The sequence below is a fragment of the Eufriesea mexicana genome, unplaced genomic scaffold (assembly GCF_001483705.2).
Source record: "Eufriesea mexicana isolate 0111107269 unplaced genomic scaffold, ASM148370v2 scaffold1223, whole genome shotgun sequence".
NCBI classification, from domain to species: domain Eukaryota; kingdom Metazoa; phylum Arthropoda; class Insecta; order Hymenoptera; family Apidae; genus Eufriesea; species Eufriesea mexicana.
In genome coordinates, this window is record NW_016909336.1 from 544,536 (window position 1) to 567,989 (window position 23,454).

The following is a 23,454-nucleotide window of genomic DNA, read 5'->3' on the forward strand; positions in this document are numbered from 1 at the left end:
ATTCCAAAACCTTATGCATCCAAAAGGTACATATATTCAATTTTAAAAAATTATACCTGGCCTTTATTCCGATATTTCCTGTATCTTACACTATTATTCAATTCAGCACTCCCTTATTAATTTTTACAAATCTTCTAAATGGCGAATGTCAAGGGGTAACATTAACCCCCTATGCTATAAACAACAATAATTCCAAAACCTAACGTATCGAAGAATAAAAATATTCAATTCTAGTTAGAGGAATAATTTCAAATAAAAAAATCTACCACAGTTCCCCGAATTTATGCGAATTTTCCATACACAAAGCTTCTCATCCCTGTGTTATATTCATCCCTGTTATATACTCATCCCTATCTATAAAATACAATAATTCCAAAACCTAATCAAAGAATACAAATACTCAATTCCAATTAGAGGAATAATTTCAAATAAAAAAATCTCTCTCAGTTCCCCGAATTTATGCGAATTTCGCATACACGAAGCTTCTCATCCCTGCTATATACTCATCCCTGCACTATAAAATACAATAATTCCAAAACCTAATCGAAGAATAAAAATATTCAATTCTAGTTAGAGGAATAATTTCAAATAAAAAAATCTACCTCAGTTCCAAGAATTTATGCGAATTTTGCATACACGAAGCTTCTCATCCCTGCTATATACTCATCCCTGCACTATAAAATACAATAATTCCAAAACCTAATCAAAAAATACAAATATTCAATTCCAATTAGAGGAATAATTTTAAATAAAAAAATCTACCTCAGTTCCAAGAATTTATGCGAATTTTGTATACACGAAGCTTCTCATCCCTGCTATATACTCATCCCTGCACTATAAAATACAATAATTCCAAAACCTAATCAAAGAATAAAAATATTCAATTCTAGTTAGAGGAATAATTTCAAATAAAAAAATCTACCTCAGTTCCCCGAATTTATGCGAATTTTCCATACACAAAGCTTCTCATCCCTGTGTTATATTCATCCCTGCACTATAAAATACAATAATTCCAAAACCTAATCAAAGAATAAAAATATTCAATTCTAGTTAGAGGAATAATTTCAAATAAAAAAATCTACCTCAGTTCCCCGAATTTATGCGAATTTTCCATACACAAAGCTTCTCATCCCTGTGTTATATTCATCCCTGTTATATACTCATCCCTATCTATAAAATACAATAATTCCAAAACCTAATCAAAGAATACAAATACTCAATTCCAATTAGAGGAATAATTTCAAATAAAAAAATCTCTCTCAGTTCCCCGAATTTATGCGAATTTCGCATACACGAAGCTTCTCATCCCTGCTATATACTCATCCCTGCACTATAAAATACAATAATTCCAAAACCTAATCGAAGAATAAAAATATTCAATTCTAGTCAGAGGAATAATTTCAAATAAAAAAATCTACCTCAGTTCCCCGAATTTATGCGAATTTCGCATACACGAAGCTTCTCATCCCTGCTATATACTCATCCCTGCACTATAAAATACAATAATTCCAAAACCTAATCAAAGAATACAAATATTCAATTCTAGTCAGAGGAATAAATTCAAATAAAAAAATCTACCTCAGTTCCCCGAATTTATGCGAATTTTCCATACACAAAGCTTCTCATCCCTGTGTTATATTCATCCCTGTTATATACTCATCCCTATCTATAAAATACAATAATTCCAAAACCTAATCAAAGAATACAAATATTCAATTCTAGTCAGAGGAATAAATTCAAATAAAAAAATCTACCTCAGTTCCCCGAATTTATGCGAATTTCGCATACACGAAGCTATCTCACCCCCGTATTATATCAAGCATGGGAACCCCATGCGATTTATACTCTCCAAAAAAGCACTAACGGGAAGAAAAAATAGTAATTATCTTCCAATATCCCAGCCCGACTAGTCCCGGATCACAAACGCACCCCCGACCCGAACCGAAACGAATCCCCGTTTCTTACCCACCCCCTCGGACGACCAGTGTATAATATTCCCGTGAATTTTTTCCGCTCGTGGCGGCTCGTCCGCGCTCGAAACAATTTCCATCGCGAGGCAGCGCGGGTGAAATGGGAAAAATGAAGCGCGAGGGTGGCGCAGGGGGTGGGTAATGGAAGGCTAAGCGACATGTCGGCGGCCAGGCGGACTACAGGTGTGCAGGTACACGCTAAGCAAATCACAGCAGGGAGAAACGGGAGCGTGCAATTGGCCGCGTACGCTCGCTCGCTCGCGCGCGCCAGCGTGCTGGACACGCTGGATAATTAAAGCTGCGAGGCACGTTTGATCCAGTTTCGCTCGATTCGTTCGTCCGCGCTGATTGTTTCCCGTTTTAATTTTCGGGATATTGGAAAAAGGATCCCGGCCCGAAGCTCCGGGAAATGGACATTAAAACTGATTTTCCGGCCAACTCCGATTGGACTTCTGCCTGATTCTATTTTTTCCCTGTCCTTTACTCTCTCTTTCTCTCTTCTTATTTTCCCCTCTGTCCTCCCCATGGCCTTTTTTCCCGCTTCCCTTCTGCAAGTTTCCGTCAACGTTTGACGTGCCTTTCCGGAACCTGATATTTTCCCTCGGAGCCGGGAGAAGCGGTTTCACGAGCAGTTTTTAAATAATTTTCGCAGCTGAAGTTGATAGATCGCGCTGCTGGTGAAAAATTTTCCGAGACGAGGCAAACTCTACACCCTGAGCTACTTAGGCTAATCAGTGCAGAGGCTTCTTACCTAATTCAACACCTTGCTGTCAAGCTAGTTTCAGTCAAGTTTTTCGAAATATCGGTGTCTTTCAAAGAACAACATTACCTGTCATCAGCTGAGCAATTTTCTGTCAACTTTAGCTACTTTTCTGACTCAGGACGTACAAAACTGGAAGTCCAAATTGACATCAAGAAGGGGTACAGACTGTCAAACAATTTCATACATCATTTATCTATGAAAGGAGTCTAAATCGAAGAAGCACAAAATGTTTATTAACCACTTTATTATTGACAGACTTCCCGTTCTGTCAATCGACTATTAACCCTGTGGGGAGGTAGGGGGTCCTCCTATGGTGACGGTGGTGCTAAAAGGAACGAAAGGAAAAGGAAGGTATGCGTTTCACCCTGGGCCCAACCCAAGATCCTGTCAATTCCACCCATTTCAATATAATTTAAATACATCACACGAGATGCTGAACACGTTTCGTAAATACATATATCATTGCTCAAAAGGTACGAAGATAAATTCAAACTCTGTGTGGAATTTGGAACTATCTAATTTCCCAAGTACGAACTAACTAGGTCCCAATCATGACAGGGTTAAAGAAGATTCTATTTAAATGAAAAATGATGACTAAATGTCGAGTTAAGGATCGAGGTAGAAACCGATCACAGGTCTATGTGAATCGCGAGATGTTTGACAAGGGCAAGATTCTGTCAAACCGATCGATGCCAGATCGCGAAGGTATCGAAGCAGGTTCGATCGTCAGGGGGTACAGAAATGGAGGACGAAGCGACAGGGAAGTCGATATCCGCGAGAAGAACGGAGATATCGACGCGAGGCGTGGAGAAGCTGCGCTTTTGTCGGAGCACTCGAAAACGAGGACTCGCCGGATCTTCTTTATGACAGCGGTTGGCCGATCCCGGCTGAAAGGACGACGGATGCCTGCTCGCGGCGCGGATTAAACGCGGAGATCAAGTATTCTTGATAAAGGCAGCGGGTCAAGTGGCGCGGAGAACGACTAAATCGAGGGAAAACCCGCGACACCCGGGCTTCTGTTGCTTCTGCGTGCTTCCTCCGCCTCTCGACTCGGGCACGGTTCATCCCCGTGCTCTCCGAGGAACGAGCTTTGGTGTGTTGCCGTTCAGAATACTACCCTAAATCCCTTAGCACAGGAATCACTGGTTTGTGACACGTAAATGTCACATTACACAGGGCGGGTCGCTAAATACTGTCAATTACGTTCACGTCTTTACTATTAGGTGCTGTGAAAAATTTTTAACGCGGATTTGAATGGTTTAGAAGGCCTAGTTTCCTTGTGTGTGGAGGTGTAAAGGTCATCTGAAAGTCATTAATGTCTTTCTTAATAGTAATCGCATGTTTTTTGTAACATAAGTCTATGCAGCTTGACAGTCTTTAGAGAAACAGTGTTAATCTATTTGTATTAAAAAATTAACCGGTTTTCCTGACAACGATAAAATTGCAATCTGAATTAGAACTGACCTAGAAGACAGTATTTAGTGACCCACCCTATATATACAATACAAAATGACAGCACGCTTAATAACTTTTAGTGTTCTTCGAGTAACTTCAGAATAATAGCTATATCTCGGCAGAAAAACATCGTATGATTATAAATCAAATTTGATTTTGTAGAGGAAGGTTAGTACTACACAAAGCAGTTGATAAAGATTTTGGAAAGTTGTGGAATGATAAGAGACGTTGAAAAATTGATTAGGTATATCAGAAGAACCACAAAGATGAATGATTACGATAATAAAATTCGAAATTTTTAATGACACTTTTAGAAATAATCATGTAGACCATGCTATCTTCGGTATCGATTCTTTAAAAACCAGATATTTACATTTCACAAAATAAAAGCCCAATAAATCGTCATATTCGAATATTTGGGAAAAAAGAAACACGCATGATTCATCGTCTGAAGAAGACACGAAGGAACCCAGGCTAACAAAGGAGTCCTTCAGGCTGCCTGGGATGGGGACAAACTTCATCGCGTTTTCCACGTCGAATTGACCAAATCCGGAATCCATTAACCCCGAAAACACGGTTCTGAGAGGTAAGACTTGGTCCGAAGGTTCCCACGCGGGTCGAAGGCCGAATTGGGGGGTAAGGATGGTCCGCGGGAAGAAAGAAAACGGGAGCAACAGGAGCCTAGGCTGGCCGTTTTTCCCGGTGTTTGCTGACCTCCTGGTCCTTCAGCCCGAGCTGTGTTTGCTCGTGTGCCAGAGGGCTCGAGCCGGCACTCGAGGAAGCCATCTCGAAGGACTCGAGCCGAGTCGAGTGTCTCATTTTTGTTTGCCGCCACGGGATTTTCCCGACAAAGGGCCGCCGACTTGAGCCGGGGATTACGGATCTATCTGCTCCCTAGAGCGGTCCAGAGTGCTGTTCGCGCTAATTTCCCGGCTTTCCGCCGACCTGACCGCGCTGGCTCATGGGCCAGGGAAATTAGGCAGACTCGGGAGTCAAGTCGAGGTTTCTCGTCCACGCACCTTGGTACCCTAACTCATCTTATTCTGAGTAAGTTGCGAATCGAGGATAATTCGTGAAAGTATTGGAACTGACTTGACATGCATGTGATAAGCACATGACAATTTTTAGAAAATTAATGGAATTGACAGGTGTTAGGAATATTTTCCTAAAACTAGAAATTGATATTCAGGTAGTTAGGGTAACTGGAGAATTTTTGGTTCATTGGTATAGGCTTGGTTTGACATTTAGACCTGTCTTAGATAGCTCTAAACAATCTTTGCTTTCTATTACATGCTACTTATGTTCTTGATCACATAATCCGTGTATGCACTCAGAGTTTGCCTTCTTGACAGAAGGATAGAGTTATCCAGTTGCTCGCTATGACTCATGTGGATTCTATGAAGCATAATTGTGAAATGTAGAAAGAGATGTCTAAAGATATTAACTGAATCTAGGAATTAATACTAGGTGCTTAGACATTCGCCATTTTGGATAAGTGAACTTTGTTTCGCTACAAACAACTGGATGCACATGCTATTATAGAGTACAACAATAGTGTCCTGTTTTTAAAATAATAATATGGAATTTTGGAAAGAGAAAGGACTAAACTTCGAAATGTACATTGCTGGAGGATCGAGCTAATCGTGACGTGTCTGTGTATCGAAAAATAATTACATCAGCATCACGATGTCACCGTCCAATTATGTTCACGTACCCCTAAGTTCCCAAAGGTCTCCTTTCTGTATAAATCCTGTACCCAACTATCGTCATAGCGCAAAATTCTGCAAATTTCGCCAAGCCTCTGTCAACATACCCAATTGACACTCCCCCGTTCTCAAACTCTGAAAAACCGCACTTGGTGGCCCAGATTCTCTCATTCTTGAGTTCAAAACCACCGGCATAGTACCTGATACACGCTACATTTAACCATAACCTATACAGCTCTTCTGAAACGGGGGTGAAGCCGCGTAGAGGGCGCTGCAGCGTCGGGAAGATAGAGATCCGCCAGCTGACGATGGCGTGAAAGCCGCAGCGGATCTTCCGCCCCACATCCTCGGGACCAAAGCGATCTTGAGCGACGAGAATCCCGATCGAATGTTCCCCGAATGCGGAAAGGGTTGAGCCGGCTGGCCGGCGCTGGGCAGCCCTGGTGGAAGCCCTTGGCATTTTCTGGGCTCGTGCACAGGCTGAGGGGCTAGAGGACGCAGGTGAACCGTGGCTAACACGGTGGTTACCTTGCGACTGCTCGTCCCTTCAACCCCATCCGGGCCCAGGGGAGCTCGGGCAAAGAATGGAAGGGGCCGGAGGAAGAGGGAGCAACGGTGGCGTACCGCGCGATTGGCACGCGGTGTTCCAGCAGCGCGGAGAAGGCCAGGACGAAGAAGAGCAGAGGACGAGGCGGCAGCAGGAGGATGAGGAGGTGGCGGAGGACGAGGTGGTTGGAGGAGGAAGAGAAAGGCTGCTTGGTCGTAACAAAGGTCGGGCTGTGCCAGCCATTGACATCGCTCTGGGCCCCGGCTGGAGGACTAGATTTCACGAGCCAGCGATGCAGGATCCTTCAAAGGACGCCGACACGGACTGCCGCAAAAAGGATTCGCAAAAAAGGAGAACGGTGCAGCGTCCGCGTCCCAGAGAGGGGCGGAGGAGGAGGCCGCTGAAAGAACCAGGCTTCTTTGCTTCGACGCTGGCTTCCGCAGACCGGGGCCCCCTCTTCGTCGTCTTCTCACAGAAAACGATGGAGAGACCACTATGTAACCGGGGGCTGCCAGAGGCCAGGGGGGAGGCTAATAGAGAGGAGCGGACGGGCCACCACCGGGGCACCGGCTGCTGCAACTACTTGACGCCGAAATCCATCGCGATAACTTAATCCTCGGGGATTACGGACAGAGGAATCCTCGGGGTAAGGTTAACGGCCAGTGCTCCTCCGATTTTTATACCGAGACGGCAAATGTGGCTTTCCTTCCTTCCAGGGTGCAAGTTTCGGATGGTACATTGACAGAGATTAGAGACCGATACCGTTGATTTCTTTGTTGGGGAATAATCGTGACTCTGGGCTCGATTAACCGATGATGGGTGAGGTTTCGGATCTTACGGATGTCGGTAGATACGAGATAACGTGTATATAGTAATTAGAATCCTAACTTTTTCATAGCGAGTTAGAAAAATGGGGTTAGAGAAGGTTCGATGAAACAATTGGTGATTTAGGCAGGATCCAGTGAGTCTGGGGTCAGTCAATTGAGGATTGGCGATGTTCTATGTCACATATATACTAGTACAGCGATACAAAGTATAAATGCCAACTTTCAGACCTAACTTTTTCATCGCGACCAAAGGAAAATAGAGTTATAGAGGGTTAGGGAAGCCTAGAGTCTGTCAATTGGTGACTTAGAGAGAGTTCGGGGATTTTAGGGTCAGTCAATTAGAGAATGATGATGTTCTATGTCGTATGGACGCGAGTACAATGACGCAAACTCTAAATGGCAATTTTTGGACCTAGCTTTTCATCACGAGCAAAGGAAAATGCAGTTAAGGAGGATTCAGTGAGTCTAGGGTCAGTCAATTGGGGATAGATGATGTTCTGTGTCATATAAACACCAGTTCAATGACACAAATTGGTAATGGCAATTTTTAGACCTAGCTTTTCCATCGCGAGCAAAGGGAAAGGAAGTTAAGGATGATTCAGTGAGTTTAGAGTCAATCAATCGATATGTAATACCGTTCTATATTCTATAGATATCAGTACAATGACACGAATTCTAAATGGCAATTTTTAGACCTAGCTTTTCCATCGCGAGCAATGGGAAATGAAGTTAAGGAGGATTCAGTGAGTCTAGAGTCAAACAATCGATAAGTAATACTGTTCTATGTTTTACAGATACCAGTACAATGACAAGAACTCTAAATGGCAATTTTTAGACCTAGCTTTTTCATCGCGAGCAAAGGAAAATGTAGTTAGAGAGGATTCAGTGAGTTTAGGGTCAATCAATCGATAATTAATACTGTTTTATGTCCTATAGAGAACAGTGCCTACAGTGACCCAAGTTCTAAATGGCAATTTTTAGACCTAGCTTTTCCATCGAGAGCAAAGGAAAATGCAGTTAGAGATGATTCAGTGAGTCTAGGGTCAGTCCTTTGGGGATAGATGATATTCTGTCTAATATAAACACCAGTGCAATGATACAAACTCTAAATGGCAATTTTTAGACCTAGCTTTCTCGACACGAGCAAAAGGAAACGAAAATGAACTTAGAGAGGATTCACTTAATCCTCTAAAGTCAGTAAATTGGAGACTGATCATGTTCTCCATCTCACAGGTATCGGTTTATCGATACGAACTATAAATGGTAACATCTAGACCAAACTCTTCCCTCGCGAGCAGTAGAAAATGGGGTTATAGAGGGTTCATCGCTATCGCGTGTCACACTGTCAGATTTCTTTCCGGAGTGTCTAACTAGGCTGCATACGTTCTTCCGTTACTTCTTAACGAAACGAAAAGGATTTCTTTGTAATGAACTCGAACGCTGATATAGATCGTAGAAAATTGGCGAAACAGGCGTGTAGTTGTAAGTGGTCATCGTCGAGGACGGAGAGTGCCGCGTGCACGCGGCCTAACGAGCTTTTAATCGGCCGATCGTTAGGTCGTTAGCCGGGCAAACGTTAGCGATTAATTGCGAGACTCGGAGCTCCAACTTACAGGCTAGTAAGTAAGTAATTGTTTGGTTGGCGTTACGTACAGTACTTACAAAGCCGTGCTTGTCGCTGATGTTGTTAGTGAGTTTCAGCTTGTGGAAGCTCACGACCTTCTGCATCCATTGCTCACCGCTGCTCGGCGAATCCGGGTGGATGTACATCCTCTTCGGCATTTCCGGGTCGGCCTTCCCCGCCACCATCCACCTGCTGTTCGACAAACATGTTAACATCTTTGAAATTTTCCTATTTCAAAATTTATTACCGAGAAAAATATTATTAGATCTAAAATCTATACTCATAGAGGGATTCGAGGGAATTATAAGTTTCTTAAAAGTATTCGAGTCGATCTATGGAAATTTAACCCTTGCACTCGAGAAGCGCCCTTTAGTCGCCATTTGATAAAATTTCGAAGATCGATATTTATTAATATGTCAAATTTCAGGTAATGTAACGGTGTGCGAGGTATCGAGATCTAATAATTCTACGTGCTAATTGACATACGATTCCTTCTCTACTGCTCAAAAAAATATCCTCAGTTTTATAGCAGGAAATCTTTGAACTCCTACTCTTCTTTAGTCAAAAAATCGTCGAGTACAAAGGGTTAAAATTGGCACCCAAATTGGCACCATGAAGGATGGTGTTTAAAAAACGAATGGGAAAATGGTGAACGTATTTTGTATATTAATGAAATGGGATGGAAATAAGTGACACGAAAATTGTCAATTTAGCAAATATGTAAATTGGCTTTTCATATTGGTAATATCATTTTTCTAAATTATTCAGTAAATTTGAGAATCATTTTCATTCCTATCAAAAATTTGCAGATTATGTTTTGCTGGGTGTAGAATACATGGAGGTATATACTAAGTAAATAGATGTATATATGTATTTTTTAAATTTGAATACCGAGCACTCTCAATTTCTATTTTTCATTCTGGATAGTTGATCAACTCAGCAATTAAATACTTCGTATATATGTATAGAGACGACAGTGAGTTTGAAATTACTGAAATTACTATGACATACCTAATGTTATTTCAAAAGTCTTCGAGATATTGACAGAAAATTTACCAAAGTCTAAATGATCATTTACTATACTTTAATTATAAATTTCCCATTCAACGTTGTTGCCATAATTTAGGCATGATCTAGTTTTCAATAATCCTCGTCCACTTTTCTTACACGTTTACCTGCCATTTGACAGGTCATGATAGTTAAATGATTGTTAAAAAATTGCAATATAAATTCTTCATCCCAGAGCTATCTCCAACCCTAATTCCCAAGCCTAAATGTAATGAAAAAAAATCTAAAAAGCAATTTTTAATTATCTTCGTATGTTCCACTTTCTTTTTTCTTTACCCACCTGTCATTTGATTAGTCATAGTAAATTCAGTATTAAAAAATTCCACGATACATTTTCCCGATGAACCTAAAGCTACCTTCAACCCTAATTCCCAAGTCTAAATTTAATGAAAATAATGAAAATGAATTTTTCAATATCTCCTAGTATTCTACATTTTTTATTTCTTCGTTTACCTGTCATTTGACTAGTCATAGTAAATTCAGTATTAAAAAATTCCAGGATGAATTTTCCCAATGAACCTAAAGCTACCTTCAACCCAAATTCCCAAGCCCTATCTGATGAAAAAAAAATTCAAAAATCAATTTTTCAATATCTCCTAGTATTCCACTTTTCTTATTTCTTCCTTTACCTGTCATTTGACTAGTCATAGTAAATTCAGTATTAAAAAATTCCAGGATGAATTTTTCCAATGAACCTAAAGCTACCTTCAACCCCAATTTCCAAGCCCAGATTTAATGAAAAAAAGAAAAATTCAAAAATCAATTTCTCAATATCTCCTAGTATTCCACTTTTCTTATTTCTTCCTTTACCTGTCATTTGACTAGTCATAGTAAATTCAGTATTAAAAAATTCCAGGATGAATTTTTCCAATGAACCTAAAGCTACCTTCAACCCCAATTTCCAAGCCCAGATTTAATGAAAAAAAGAAAAATCCAAAAATCAATTTCTCAATATCTCCTAGTATTCCACTTTTCTTATTTCTTCGTTAACCTGTCATTTAATCGGTCATGGTTCACTGTCAGATTGACTGTTAAAAAATTCGAAGATAAATTTTCTCAACTAACTCAAAGCTTCATCTAACCCCAATTCTGAATATAAATCCCCGAAGAAATACCGCACAGAAAACCACCCCCGAATATCAAAGACACGCTTGCAGCTAGAGGAAAATGTTGGCAGATATGGCGAAAGGGAAATCGCGGAATGGGAAATGGTGGAGGGTTACCGCGAATAGGAAGCGGAGGAAAAGGTGTGCAAGTTTCTCGGCTGATTCCTCTAAGCACCGGCTACCGCGATTGTTGTCTTTTAAGGGAGGCGTGTCTGGCCGTTCGTAGTCGGATCGCAGGTGGGTCAAAACGAGCGAACGAAGAAGAACTCGTTCGACGAGTTCCAAAGTGGCTGCGGTCGCCTGCGTGATGTAATCGTTCATTGTGGTCTGCCTTTCGATTGGCCGAGTGTCGACTTCTCTCCTCGCGTTCTTCCTTCGCGTTCCATTCCTCGCCAACTGCCCCTATTTCGTCTAACAGCCGTGTCCAATTCGATAGAACGGGACGAAAGTGACGAGGTCTTGAATTTCGAAATAGGGGAGACGTCCAAACATTCTCCACGCGAATTTTTGCGAGCCTCTGCGTGGAACACGACTAACCAGTTACGTAACTTTGAGAAAAGCGTATCCAATTTTGAATGTGGTACCGAGATTTCCTTTAGGGGAATTTAGAAGACTATTAAGATGAATTTTAATTCATTCGATGGATTTTTACAGCAATGATATGTGGAATATGAATAATTAATTAAATAGCTCTTCGAAGAAGATCGAAGTTTCGTAATTCCGAGAGAAACGTTCCAAATTTTGAATTTGGTACTGAGATTTCCTTAGGGGAACTTAGAAGAGTCTAAAGACGAATTTTAATTTATTGTTTGATCATTTTTACAGCACCGATATGTGGAATTTGAACGATTAATTAAATATTTTAATGAAGAGAGCAGAGTTTCGAATTTCGACGAGATTTCCATTAAAGGGACTTCGAAGATACCTACCCTAAATTTTAGGGTTTGTTTGTCACTTGCACAATGTTGCATCCCAAAGTCGTGGAACTCAAGGTATAAATTAAATGTCCCATTATGTCCCATTTCTCCATAAATATCTCTCTAACGAACCTAAATTTCAATTCGTCATTCTTCCATTTATACACCCTCATATTCGTTTTCCCCTCGAATTTAAGTAACTAAAAATTTTCTTAATGAAGAATCCCAATTTTGAATCTCATGCAAACAATTTTATTAAGGAAACACCAAAGACCCTTAACATGAATTTTTAAATATCGTTTGCCCTATATTTTTCATCCCCATGTGCAATTGTAATTTAAGTAATTAAGTATTTTCCCAATTAAAAGTCCCAATTTTAAATCTCGCGCCAAGATCTTTATTAAAGAAACTCTATACAAACTTTACACGAATTTTTATTCATCATTTGCCCCATTTTTCCACCCCTTACACGTGTGATGCAATTAATCAACCAAGTACCACCTCAAAGGCATCCCAATTTCAAATCTGGGATCAAGATTGCCATTAAAAATATTTTAAGCACCTCGAACACGAATTTTAATTCATCATTTGCCCAATTTTTCCACCCCTCGCGCGTGTGATGCAATTAACCAATTAAATACCATGCCAAAAATTTCGAATTTCGCGCCAAGATATCCATTAAGGAAACTCCAAAGCCTCGTAACGAATTTTAATTCCTCGTCTGTCCAAATTTCAACATCCCCCTTACTCACGGTTAAACCTAACTGAGGAGAAACTAGGTGAATATCTCTGAAAGGAACATCCGCGGTTTCGAATCTCGCGCGAAGATCTGCGTGGAAGAAACTGTGAATAAGCTAGCCTAAGTCGGACACGGACGCATCCGACACCGCGGGAAAGGGAAGAGTGCATAAGCGATTTCGCGGGCGCAAAAAGCGTGCGGGAGCTTGAACGCGGTCCCGTTTCTTCCGCTCGTGAGAACCCGCGCGCGGTCCCCGTTGCTGTTCGCCATTTACGCGGCGCGGAATCTCGATCTCCGACGCGTTTTCGCGAAGTCGGTCGGCGAATTTCCCGCCGCTTTCCCGGCTCCGCCGATTATGTTCCGTTTAGCACCCTCGCGACGCGGAAAAACGTTAAACGGGCCTCGAGGATCGCGCGGCCTCGTGGGAACGCTACGCGATTCGGCTTTCCTGGAAAAAGTTAATGGCGAGCTAATGACTGGCAGAAGGTTCAACTGCGACGACAGCCAGTTGCTCTAGGATTCTGGGGAAAAAAGATGAACAATGCGCGGCTTTCTTCTGACACGCATTTGGATACTATCGGAGGATTCGCAGCTACTTCGCTGTGGAGAATTTGTATGGGGTTTGTGGGGGGATTTAATTCATGGGTACAGTATCGCGAATATTTTTTAATTCGTGTGAAGTATTTTACCGTGATTAATTATAATTCCATTCAGGTGTCGATATTGAGAAATACTGTTTTATTAACCCCTTATTGTAACGACGTTAAGGGTACAGTATTATGTATATTTTAATATTTTAATTCGCGAAAAAATATTTCGTTAGATTTTGTATTAGCTTTTGAAAGAAATTTTGGTATGATTAATTATGGTACCACTGAGGTGCAAATAATTAGAGACACTGTTTTATTAACCCCTTGATAAACCTATGTTAAGAGTACAATAGTATCGTGTACATTTTAATATTTTAATTCGCGAAAAAGAATTTTATTAAATTTTGTCCTAGCTTTTGAAAAAAAATTCACTATGATTAATTATGATACCACTGAGGTGAAAATAATTAGAGACACTGTTTTATTAACCCCTTGATAAACCTATGTTAAGAGTACAATAGTATCGTGTACATTTTAATATTTTAATTCGCGAAAAAGAATTTTATTAAATTTTGTCCTAGCTTTTGAAAAAAAATTCACTATGATTAATTATGGTACCACTGAGGTGAAAATAATTAGAGACACTGTTTTATTAACCCCTTGATAAACCTATGTTAAGAGTACAATAGTATCGTGTACATTTTAATATTTTAATTCGCGAAAAAGAATTTTATTAAATTTTGTCCTAGCTTTTGAAAAAAATTTTGCTATGATTAATTATAGTACCACTGAGGTGTCAATATTGCGAAATATTATTTTATTGACCTCTTATTGTACCAATTTTAAGGGTACAGTAGTATCATGTATATTTTAATATTTTAATTCGCGAAAAAATATTTCATTAGATTTTGTATTAACTTTTGAAAGAAATTTTGATGTGATTAATTATAGTACCACCGAGGTGCCAATAATTACAAATACTACTTTATTAATCTCTTGCTCTACTGATTTTAAGTGTACAGTAGTATCCTGTATATTTTAATATTTTAATTCGCGAAAAAATATTTTATTAAATTTCGTCGTAGCTTTCGAAAAAAAATTTTGCTATGATCAATTATAGTGTCACGGAACTGTTAATATTGCGAAATACTGTGTTATTAACCTCTTCTTGTACCAACGTTAAGAGTGCAGTATCGTGAATATTTTACTATTTTAATTCGCGAAAACATATTTCATTAAATTTCGTCGTAACTTTTAAAAAAGAATTTCACTATGATTAATTATAGTATCACTGGGATATTAATATTGCGAAATTCTGCTTTATTAACTACCTTACACATTAATATTTTAATTCGCGAAAAATTATTTTATTAAATTCCGTCACAACTTTTGCAAAAAAATTTCACTATGATTAATTATACTCTCAGGTATAAATATTACGAAATACTACATCGTTAACCTATTACTGTACCAACGTTGACTAAAAAATTTGCAATTTTATTAATTAATTATCATCGCGATCCTATTTCATCACCCGAAATAATTTAACACCCTGTATATCGAACTTCCTAAAATTCCATCTTCTTTGTGATCTTAATCTCGACGCTATTGAATATCGTAATCGCTTATTAAATCGATAATGAAAAAATATCGAAAAATTGCTTGCTTCCGATTTTCATAAAATAATTAGAAAATAAAAATGACTCGATCTTCGCCGTTTAAATTTGCTCGTAAATGTTCATTGTGATTTATTTTATCGGCATCGCGTCTTTCATTACGTTTTATGTAATCGATATCGTGTTCTTTAACGCGACTCCACGTTAATAATATCATTTACGCGGCGCGATTATTATTTTATAGAATTCCATATTTTATATCACTCTGATTTACTACAGATTTATATCGAAGTAGGATTACAGCGTGACCGGAAGCATCAGCGGCCATCGAGCACCCTCCATCCTTCGTGATCACTATACCTCGTTCAACCCCTTCAATCGCAATTTATTAAATTCATTAAATTTAACAATTAATTCCGCGGAAATAAAATATTTCCTCCTTTCCTCACATACACACATACATATTCACACACACACACGCACACACCTCACGCGCACACACGCACACACATACCTCACGCACACACACGCACACATACACTCGTACGCACACACACATACGCACACGCACACTCACACGCATACGCACACATTCACACTTACTCACTCACTCACTCACTCACACTCTCTCTCTCTTTCTCTCTCTCTCCCCCTCGACTCGTTACACGAAAATAAATTAAAATCACAGGTCACGCGACGGATTCTTCCAAATCCTTCGATTTTTCCGCGAAAAGATCGCCCTTATCGTGTTCGCGGCTTAATCGAATTCGGATTAACGCAGAGACGATGATTTCCGACACGTGGACGTCCCCGGGGAGAAAGCGGAGAGTTAAGTTATAAATCGATACGCGGGGATAATGGCCGGCTTCAATACGAGGCTCGTTATTTCGCGTGGTGCTGCAATTTCGGGCTGTGTAAGCAGCAGGCGCTAACTCGGGGAGACGAAAGTGTCGCTGTGTAATCGAACTTTGGAACGTGATAATTTCGAAGTATAAATCTTTTTCCTGTGGAAAGTGCCGGCTGAAATTGCAGGCCTTGCACTATCGGGGATAAACGGTGTTTTGGTAACTCCTCATTTCGGGACATAAACTTCGCGCCGGGGAAATTGAACGGTACGCGGTTCGAAAATTTTGGCGTGAAAATTACGAGACGATAGGTGGGGGGAAGGGAGCCAGTCTTTAGCTCGTCCTGGAGTTAAATTGATTTCGAAATCCGGAAAGAAAAAGTGGGGGTAGGTAAACGAGGATAGGGTGTACGACGAATAGGAGAGTGAGGGAGAGAGAAAATTGAAATTGCAGGAAAAGGAATGGAAAAATTTGGCATGACGAACGAAAGAGAGAAAGGAAAAGGAAATTATAATTTCAAGAAAAGACGAAAACGATATCTTGGATAGCAAAGGGGAGAGATGGAGCAAGGAAGATGAAAAATTAAAATGGGAGAAAGAAAAGATTAAAAAATCACGAATGACGGACAAAGAAGAAAGAGAAAGAGAGAAAATAAAAATTGGAAGAATATGGAAGAAAGTAAAAATCTTATATGACGAAGGAAAGAGAAAGAGAGAGAATAAATTAAAATTAAAAGTGAAACAAACAGAAAATAAAAGAAAATCTCGGATAATTTACAGAAGATAACCAAAAGGGGTGAAAAATAAAAATTAGCAAAAACAGAAGAAATTAGACAATCTTAAATGGAGAACAGAAGAGAAAAGAAAAAGTCGAGACAAATTAAAATTAAAAAACAATAGACATAAAGAAAATAATCTTGCACAATTTACAAAAGAGACCCAGAAAGGGGGCGAAAAACTAAAAATTGGAAAAAAAGGAAGAAAGTAGACAATCATAAATGGAGAATACAAGAGAAAAGAAAAAGTCGAGACAAGTTAAAATTAAAAAACAATAGACAGAAAGAAAATAATCTTGGACAATTTACAAAAGAGAACCAAAAAGGGGATGCAAAAATAAAAATTAAAAGAAAACGGAAAAAAAGAAAAAATCTCGAACGACGAATGGAAAAATTGCAGAAAATTGGAGAAAATTAAAAAATGGAGAAATTATAATGCCAGAAAGAAAGAAAGGAAAGAAAAATGGAAGAAAGAAAATTAAAAGAATCTCGCATGGCGTAGAGAAAGAGCAAGGGAGAGTGAGGGAGAGGACGTCACGGCGAGAGTATCGGCAAGGAAGTGGGAACGTACAAGTAATCGGGTAATTGCATTAATTTCCGCGTTCGCGGTCGTCACGAAAGCTTCGACGCAACAGCTTGGCGGTTCGTGATCGCGATTCATGGAAGTATTCGGATCGTTAGTACGGCCTATCCGTGACAATTACGCTTTTACGAGTTTCACCAGGCCCTTACCTGTTGTGGAACTTGTATCTGTAGTCGTCCGCGGCGACTATGTCCAGCAGGAGGATGTACTTGGCCTTCGTGTCCAGTCCGGAAACTCGGAACTTCATCTGAGGGAACATCTGCCTGGAACCCCCGATCAACAGACACAGTTCGATTAGATAACGGTAATTACTCCAATTGGGATACGATTAACGAATTAAACATACGGTGTTCGGGCATCGATTTACATTAAACGTATGAAATTAGCCAAAACGCCGTGTTTCGCGTGGTTTCTTCGCATGCTTTCAGGTTTTTCGTTCAGTGTCTCCTGGCGAAATTAATACCGGGATTACCGGGCAGGCTAAAATGACTTGTTCCAGGTTTATTTTTATCCATGCTGCAAATGCGACGCATAGTTTCTTGCGTCGAGGATGGTATTTATTGATTTTTATTCCGATAAGAACCCGATCCCGTGTACTTATTTATTTTTATTACAGGCTTTAATTATTATTATTTATGTATATTGTATTTTGATACGCATTACAGGTCGGTAGCTCTAGTGTTATTATAATACTTAACCCCTAACACGCTATGAGATTTTCATGCACGATGATCTAGACATGTCATGCGAGCGAAGCTATGTTTAAGATGTTTCAACTTGCCTAACACGCATGAATTTCGAATAATTTAGTCGCGGATGGGATAGACTGAAATTAAGTATCCTCTCGTCGCGCGCAATTTTTAGTAAATAAATTTTGAAGCTACGGTAATTTACTTAATTTATCTAAGTATTAACAGAGACGTAGGTATTGTTGATGATATTGTTTTAGCGATTGAGCATGGTTAACATAAATTGCGTAAAATATTCTGTTCTGAAGGATCATGCGTATAGTATATTTCTACGAGTTCCTTCGGTAGGTATAGTATGTATCAGCACATTTTACCAGATAGTTAATCAAGACATACATTGACACGATTGAAACTTGCAAAGGAACATCAAGTGATCAGAGTCATAAATTTTCACTATATGTTCAGTAAACATATTTATCAACAAGCCTTGCAAAATTAAAGGTATTTTTTGTATTAATTATATATTAATATTAAATTATACTCAATTCTAGTGAGTCGTCCAACCCGAATATCTACAATCGCTGTCAAGTAGGTACTCAAAGCACTCATTGATGTATTTTGAACTTACAAAAGATGTAACATCAACCAAACCTAACCTAACTTAAACCATGTATCCATTAACGATACCGTTTATATTATTTATATATTAATATTTAATCATGCTATATTCTAATGTCTCGTCCAATCCAAATGTCTGCAGCCTCTGTCAAATAGGTACTCAAAGCACACAGTGACACGTTTTGAAGTCACAAAAAGCTTGACATCAATCAAACCTAACCTAACTCAAACTACGTATTCGTCAACGATACTTTTTACATTAATTATATATTAATATTAAATTATACTCAATTCCAATGACTCGTCTAACCACTGTCAAATAGATATCCGAAACACCCACTGATATATATTGAACTCACGAAAGATGTGACATCAACTAAACCTAACCTAACTTAAACCATGTGTCCATTAACGATACAATTTATATTATTTATATATTAATAATCAATCTTGCTATATTCTAATGTCTCGTCCAACCCAAATGTCTGCAGCCTCTGTCAAATAGGTACTCAAAGCACCCAGTGACACGTTTTGAATTGACAGAAGGCCGGACATCAAGCAAACCTAACTTACCCAGTACCACTTATCTGTCAACTATACCTATCAACAATACATAATAGTATTCGATCAATCTTAATCCAAATGACACGTCCAACCCAAATGTCTGTAGCCTTTGCCAAATAGGTACTCAAAGCATCCAGTGGCACGTTTTGATCTCACAAAAGGCTTGACATCAACCGAACCTAACTTACCCAGTACCACTTATCGGTCAACTATACCTATCAACAATACATAACAGTATTCGATCAATCTCAATCCAAATGACTCGTCTAATCGCGAAAACACCCAGTGACACATTTTGGACTAACATCAACCAAATCTAACTCAACTCGAACCAAATGTCAATCAACATACTTATCAACAAAACCTACAAAATCAACTATACCTTCTACATTAACAACATATTAATATTCTATCATACTCATGCCTAAAGACCCATCCATCCCATCTTCCTACCTCTGTCAAGTACCTAAAACAGCCACTGCCAAACGATCTGACCCGAAGCAAACCCACAAATCCATCAACCATATTCGAGAACAAAAGCAAGAAAAGCAAGTGACCCGAAATGCAGCTCATTAGAGCCAGCAACTGCGGGACCCTGTCACGCATCCATCAAAACGCGAGCGCGTCGACGCGAGACCATTCGTCGATCCGTAGCTCAGCTTTCACTCGCTTCGATCGGCTCGCGTTGCAGGCAATAAATACACGTTGCTCGTATTTGCTATTAAAATCTGGAAGAATTAAAGGCCTTAGCCGGTGGATTTTCATCGGAATGCCGACGGAATAGAAACGTGCACGAGTCAATCGTGGCCGCTGTGACAGAGGCTCGAGGCGCGTTCCCGGCGGATAAAAAGCGGATCTTGTCGCGAGAGGGCATCAGCACGCGGCCGGCAGTTAGGGAGGCACTCGGTGCACGCCGTGGTATTATCATCCCGCTGGAAGAAAGGGCGCCTTCTGTCGCGCGAGCGCGTCGGGGAACGCCTGGCCAGGCATTTCGGCGTGTTTTCGCTTTTTCTCCAGAGCCCACGGGGACGTCGCGGTGGCAGAAGGGCGACAGGAAGAATGCCGCGGCTTCGCGAAAATACCCAGACTGCACCCCGGCCACGCGGAATCGCTCGCGGAGACCTCTGGCGGCGGTTCTTGCCAAGCACCGCGCACTCCGCAGGGCCCGCTGCGAGCTGCCGTGGGGCCTAATTGAGCTTTCCGACGCGCCGCGGAGAGCGCAGGTGAGAATTTTATTGAAACGTCCAGGCGCTGGGAAGGCCTGTTGGTAAGCGTAAACTGTGGGAGTGGCCCGTGAGCGATGATCCTTCGATTTCGTGCAAGATGGATGTTTCTTGGTACGTCTGGACGTTGAACCTTGCCTCCATCCTGCAGCCGAGCTTCCACGTAAAGCTTCCATGCCTTGATCGGGCCTGGCATCTCGTGTTTTGTACGGGAGAATTATTTTGGGGAATTTTTATAAAACGACGACGATGATTCTTTTATTATTCAATCGAAGCGTAATAACTGGAATATCGAGGAAGCTTGTAATAATGTAATTTTATTAACGGAAATAAAGAGTTTCCGAAAATAAATAGCCATCTTGAACGAAGCATTACAGGTCATCTAATTCACTCTGAAATGCACCATGACATAGTGCACACGTGTGACGAAATTTTTAAAGAACGATGACGATGATTCCTTTGTTATTAAATTAAAGTCAACGAATTTTTTCTGAAAATCTGCGTGACTATGATCGTCACAAAATTCTTAGGTAAGCTTCATTTAAAACATTTTTCAAAACGAACTATACTTTAGGTAACAATCGAGAACGAAGCTTTACATGGGACACCCTATACAATTCCACAAATTTTACAGGAAAAAATTTATAAATGTTGTTAAGATGGTAATTGCAAATCGCTATCTGTGTGTTGGAAGTTTGTGTATCTAGACATAGGTATGACATCCAGTGGACAATTGGCACTTTGGGCATCTTCTGTGTTTTCCTGACTCGCTCTAACGTAATTGCAGAGACCAGAGACTAGTTGCACAGCTACCACATGTTTTGTAATAAAGAATTATAAAAATAATACCACTACATACACGCGAACCCTTTACAGTGTGCCACGAATTCTTTTCATTCGTCGCTTCGTCGCAGGAATTTTGAACAAATATTTTAAAGGTGTTGACAACTGAAGAAACTGATCCATTCTTGCAAAGATCAACGCATAAAATGAACATCCAGTGTGAACATCACTTCATAGTATTACAGGATGGCGAAAACTGGTTTTGACAGACCAAAAACCAGAACAGAATAACGCAAACACGAAACTCGTAAAATTAATTTAACCCTCTATGGACCGAATATATATTTTTCTTGGCTACAAGAATTGTATGTAACATAAAATCAACAAATATCAACCAATAAATTTAGTAGTTTTGACAATTTTATAACGAATTCATATTGCAAGTTTGAATTAACAACGTTTGTACTACTGTGCCAAGATAATGTGCAACAGATAGACAAGATAATTTTCCACGCCATCTAGAAAATAAGTCATAGAGTGCCATAGGGGACCTAACTCATCATGATCGAATAACCGGTAAATGAAAAAGAATTAAAATTTTTAAAAATGGACTGGGAGGTATTGTAAAATTAATTATAAATATACCGAAAGAAAAATCGCGAACTAGAGTGATCAATACGACAACGTTGAATGCAGTATTTAATAAAATATCCATACATTAGCATGTAACTTGAAAGTTACAGGAGCCCACAGAGTGTTAACTTAGGAAAGGAACACCAAAATAACGCAACGTTGCAGTCAAAGTGTTGATTCAACACTCGCTATGAACAATATTCCGAATATCCGAGTAAAAGGTTCTTCCCTACAAATTATTCCACATAACAGACTCGTGAAAACAGTGTGCAGGAAATTGAAATTGTAGAATCGAGGATCTGTGAGTCGATAAGTCAGGGTACCCTAAAAGAAGCAAGTACAGAGAGGATAACCGAGGGAGACGCGAGGACAGGAGGAAAGTGGTCGTTGAAACGAAGCAAAGAATGCTTTATGTAACGAAGAAGCGAACCCCGGCTGGAAAGTGGAGCCGAAGAAGGGAAACTTGGACACTGGGACTAATCGCGAGACTCGTGCTGTAACGAACACGGAGACACCGAAATTGCTTCTCGAGATGAAGCATGTTCCACACGGGTTTACGTAACGAAGGATGGAGCACTCTCGTGGATAATCTAACGTCCAGAAGAGGATGGCCGATAAAAGAGCGTGTGTCGCAACTGGCCGGTCGCAAAAACTAGGTGCTATCGTGCGGTGGTAAAAAACCGGAGGATGATAAGCATTTGTTGACTCCGTGGCGGCCTGAGCTCGTGATTCGCGCGGCAGACATAACACGATTAATAAAATCCGAAGAACGCCCTCAGCCAGCCGGGTTCAATTGCTTTGACATTGATTCCGCGGCAACATTCCGGACCACCTTGCTCAGCGACCGCCTATTTCCATGCTGGGAAATCGTTTTAGGCGGCGTCGAAGGCCGGCCGTACCGAATAATCAACCTCCAGCCTCGGATTTTAACGAGTTCTTACGTACGCGAGCTGCAATCATGGCGGTGCCGACGAACAGACCGCAACAGATTGCCAACAGAGCCCTCTGAGATTAGCTCTTGGTCCAACCGGGGAATCAAAAAGCGAACATTCCGCCGATTTTTCCGGAGCCCTCCAACAATTCCGTTTTGAATCGGTAAACTGAAGGTTATGGTTTCTTGGGAAATATTTTTTCCAGTCGTTCTCGTACCCCTTTGAGGGGGGGGGGCACTATATTCGAGGGGGAATTCACACCCCTTCTTCTGAGGGATTTTAGTTTCTCTGCTTACATTTTTTTAATTTTGGGAGTTTTGTTCTAGGTGGAATTGACACATACCTGTCTACGTGTCAAATTTGCGATATTAGGTATTCGGAATTGTAAACTTTGTAATGTGGTCAGTGGAACAGATAGATTTTGGTTTTTAATCAATTTTGTGGACGAAGTGTCAATGGGATGATTATTAAATTTGATGAGACACGAGGCTTCCAATAATTCCGTTTTGAATCGGTAAACTGAAGGTTATGGTTTCTTGGGAAATATTTTTTCCAGTCGTTCTCGTACCCCTTTGAGGGGGGGGGGCACTATATTCGAGGGGGAATTCACACCCCTTCTTCTGAGGGATTTTAGTTTCTCTGCTTACATTTTTTTAATTTTGGGAGTTTTGTTCTAGGTGGAATTGACACATACCTGTCTACGTGTCAAATTTGCGATATTAGGTATTCGGAATTGTAAACTTTGTAATGTGGTCAGTGGAACAGATAGATTTTGGTTTTTAATCAATTTTGTGGACGAAGTGTCAATGGGATGATTATTAAATTTGATGAGACACGAGGCTTCCAATAATTCCGTTTTGAATCGGTAAACTGAAGGTTAT

The 23,454-nt window shown here is 40.1% G+C and overlaps 1 protein-coding gene across 3 annotated transcripts in view; it reads right to left on the reverse strand.

The window, feature by feature from the left end:
- Positions 1-23,454, reverse strand: part of bi (T-box transcription factor bifid) — a 215,667-nt gene that overhangs the window by 121,413 nt on the left and 70,800 nt on the right. For 2 of the 3 annotated variants that reach the window (XM_017900426.1, XM_017900425.1), the window contains exons 3-4: positions 17,281-17,394; positions 8,922-9,084 (exon numbers count right to left, since the gene is read on the reverse strand). In XM_017900426.1, coding sequence (XP_017755915.1) covers positions 8,922-9,084; positions 17,281-17,394 — 277 coding nt within the window. The remainder of the gene's footprint in view (positions 1-8,921; positions 9,085-17,280; positions 17,395-23,454) is intronic. The other variant, XM_017900427.1, reaches the window with a different exon arrangement.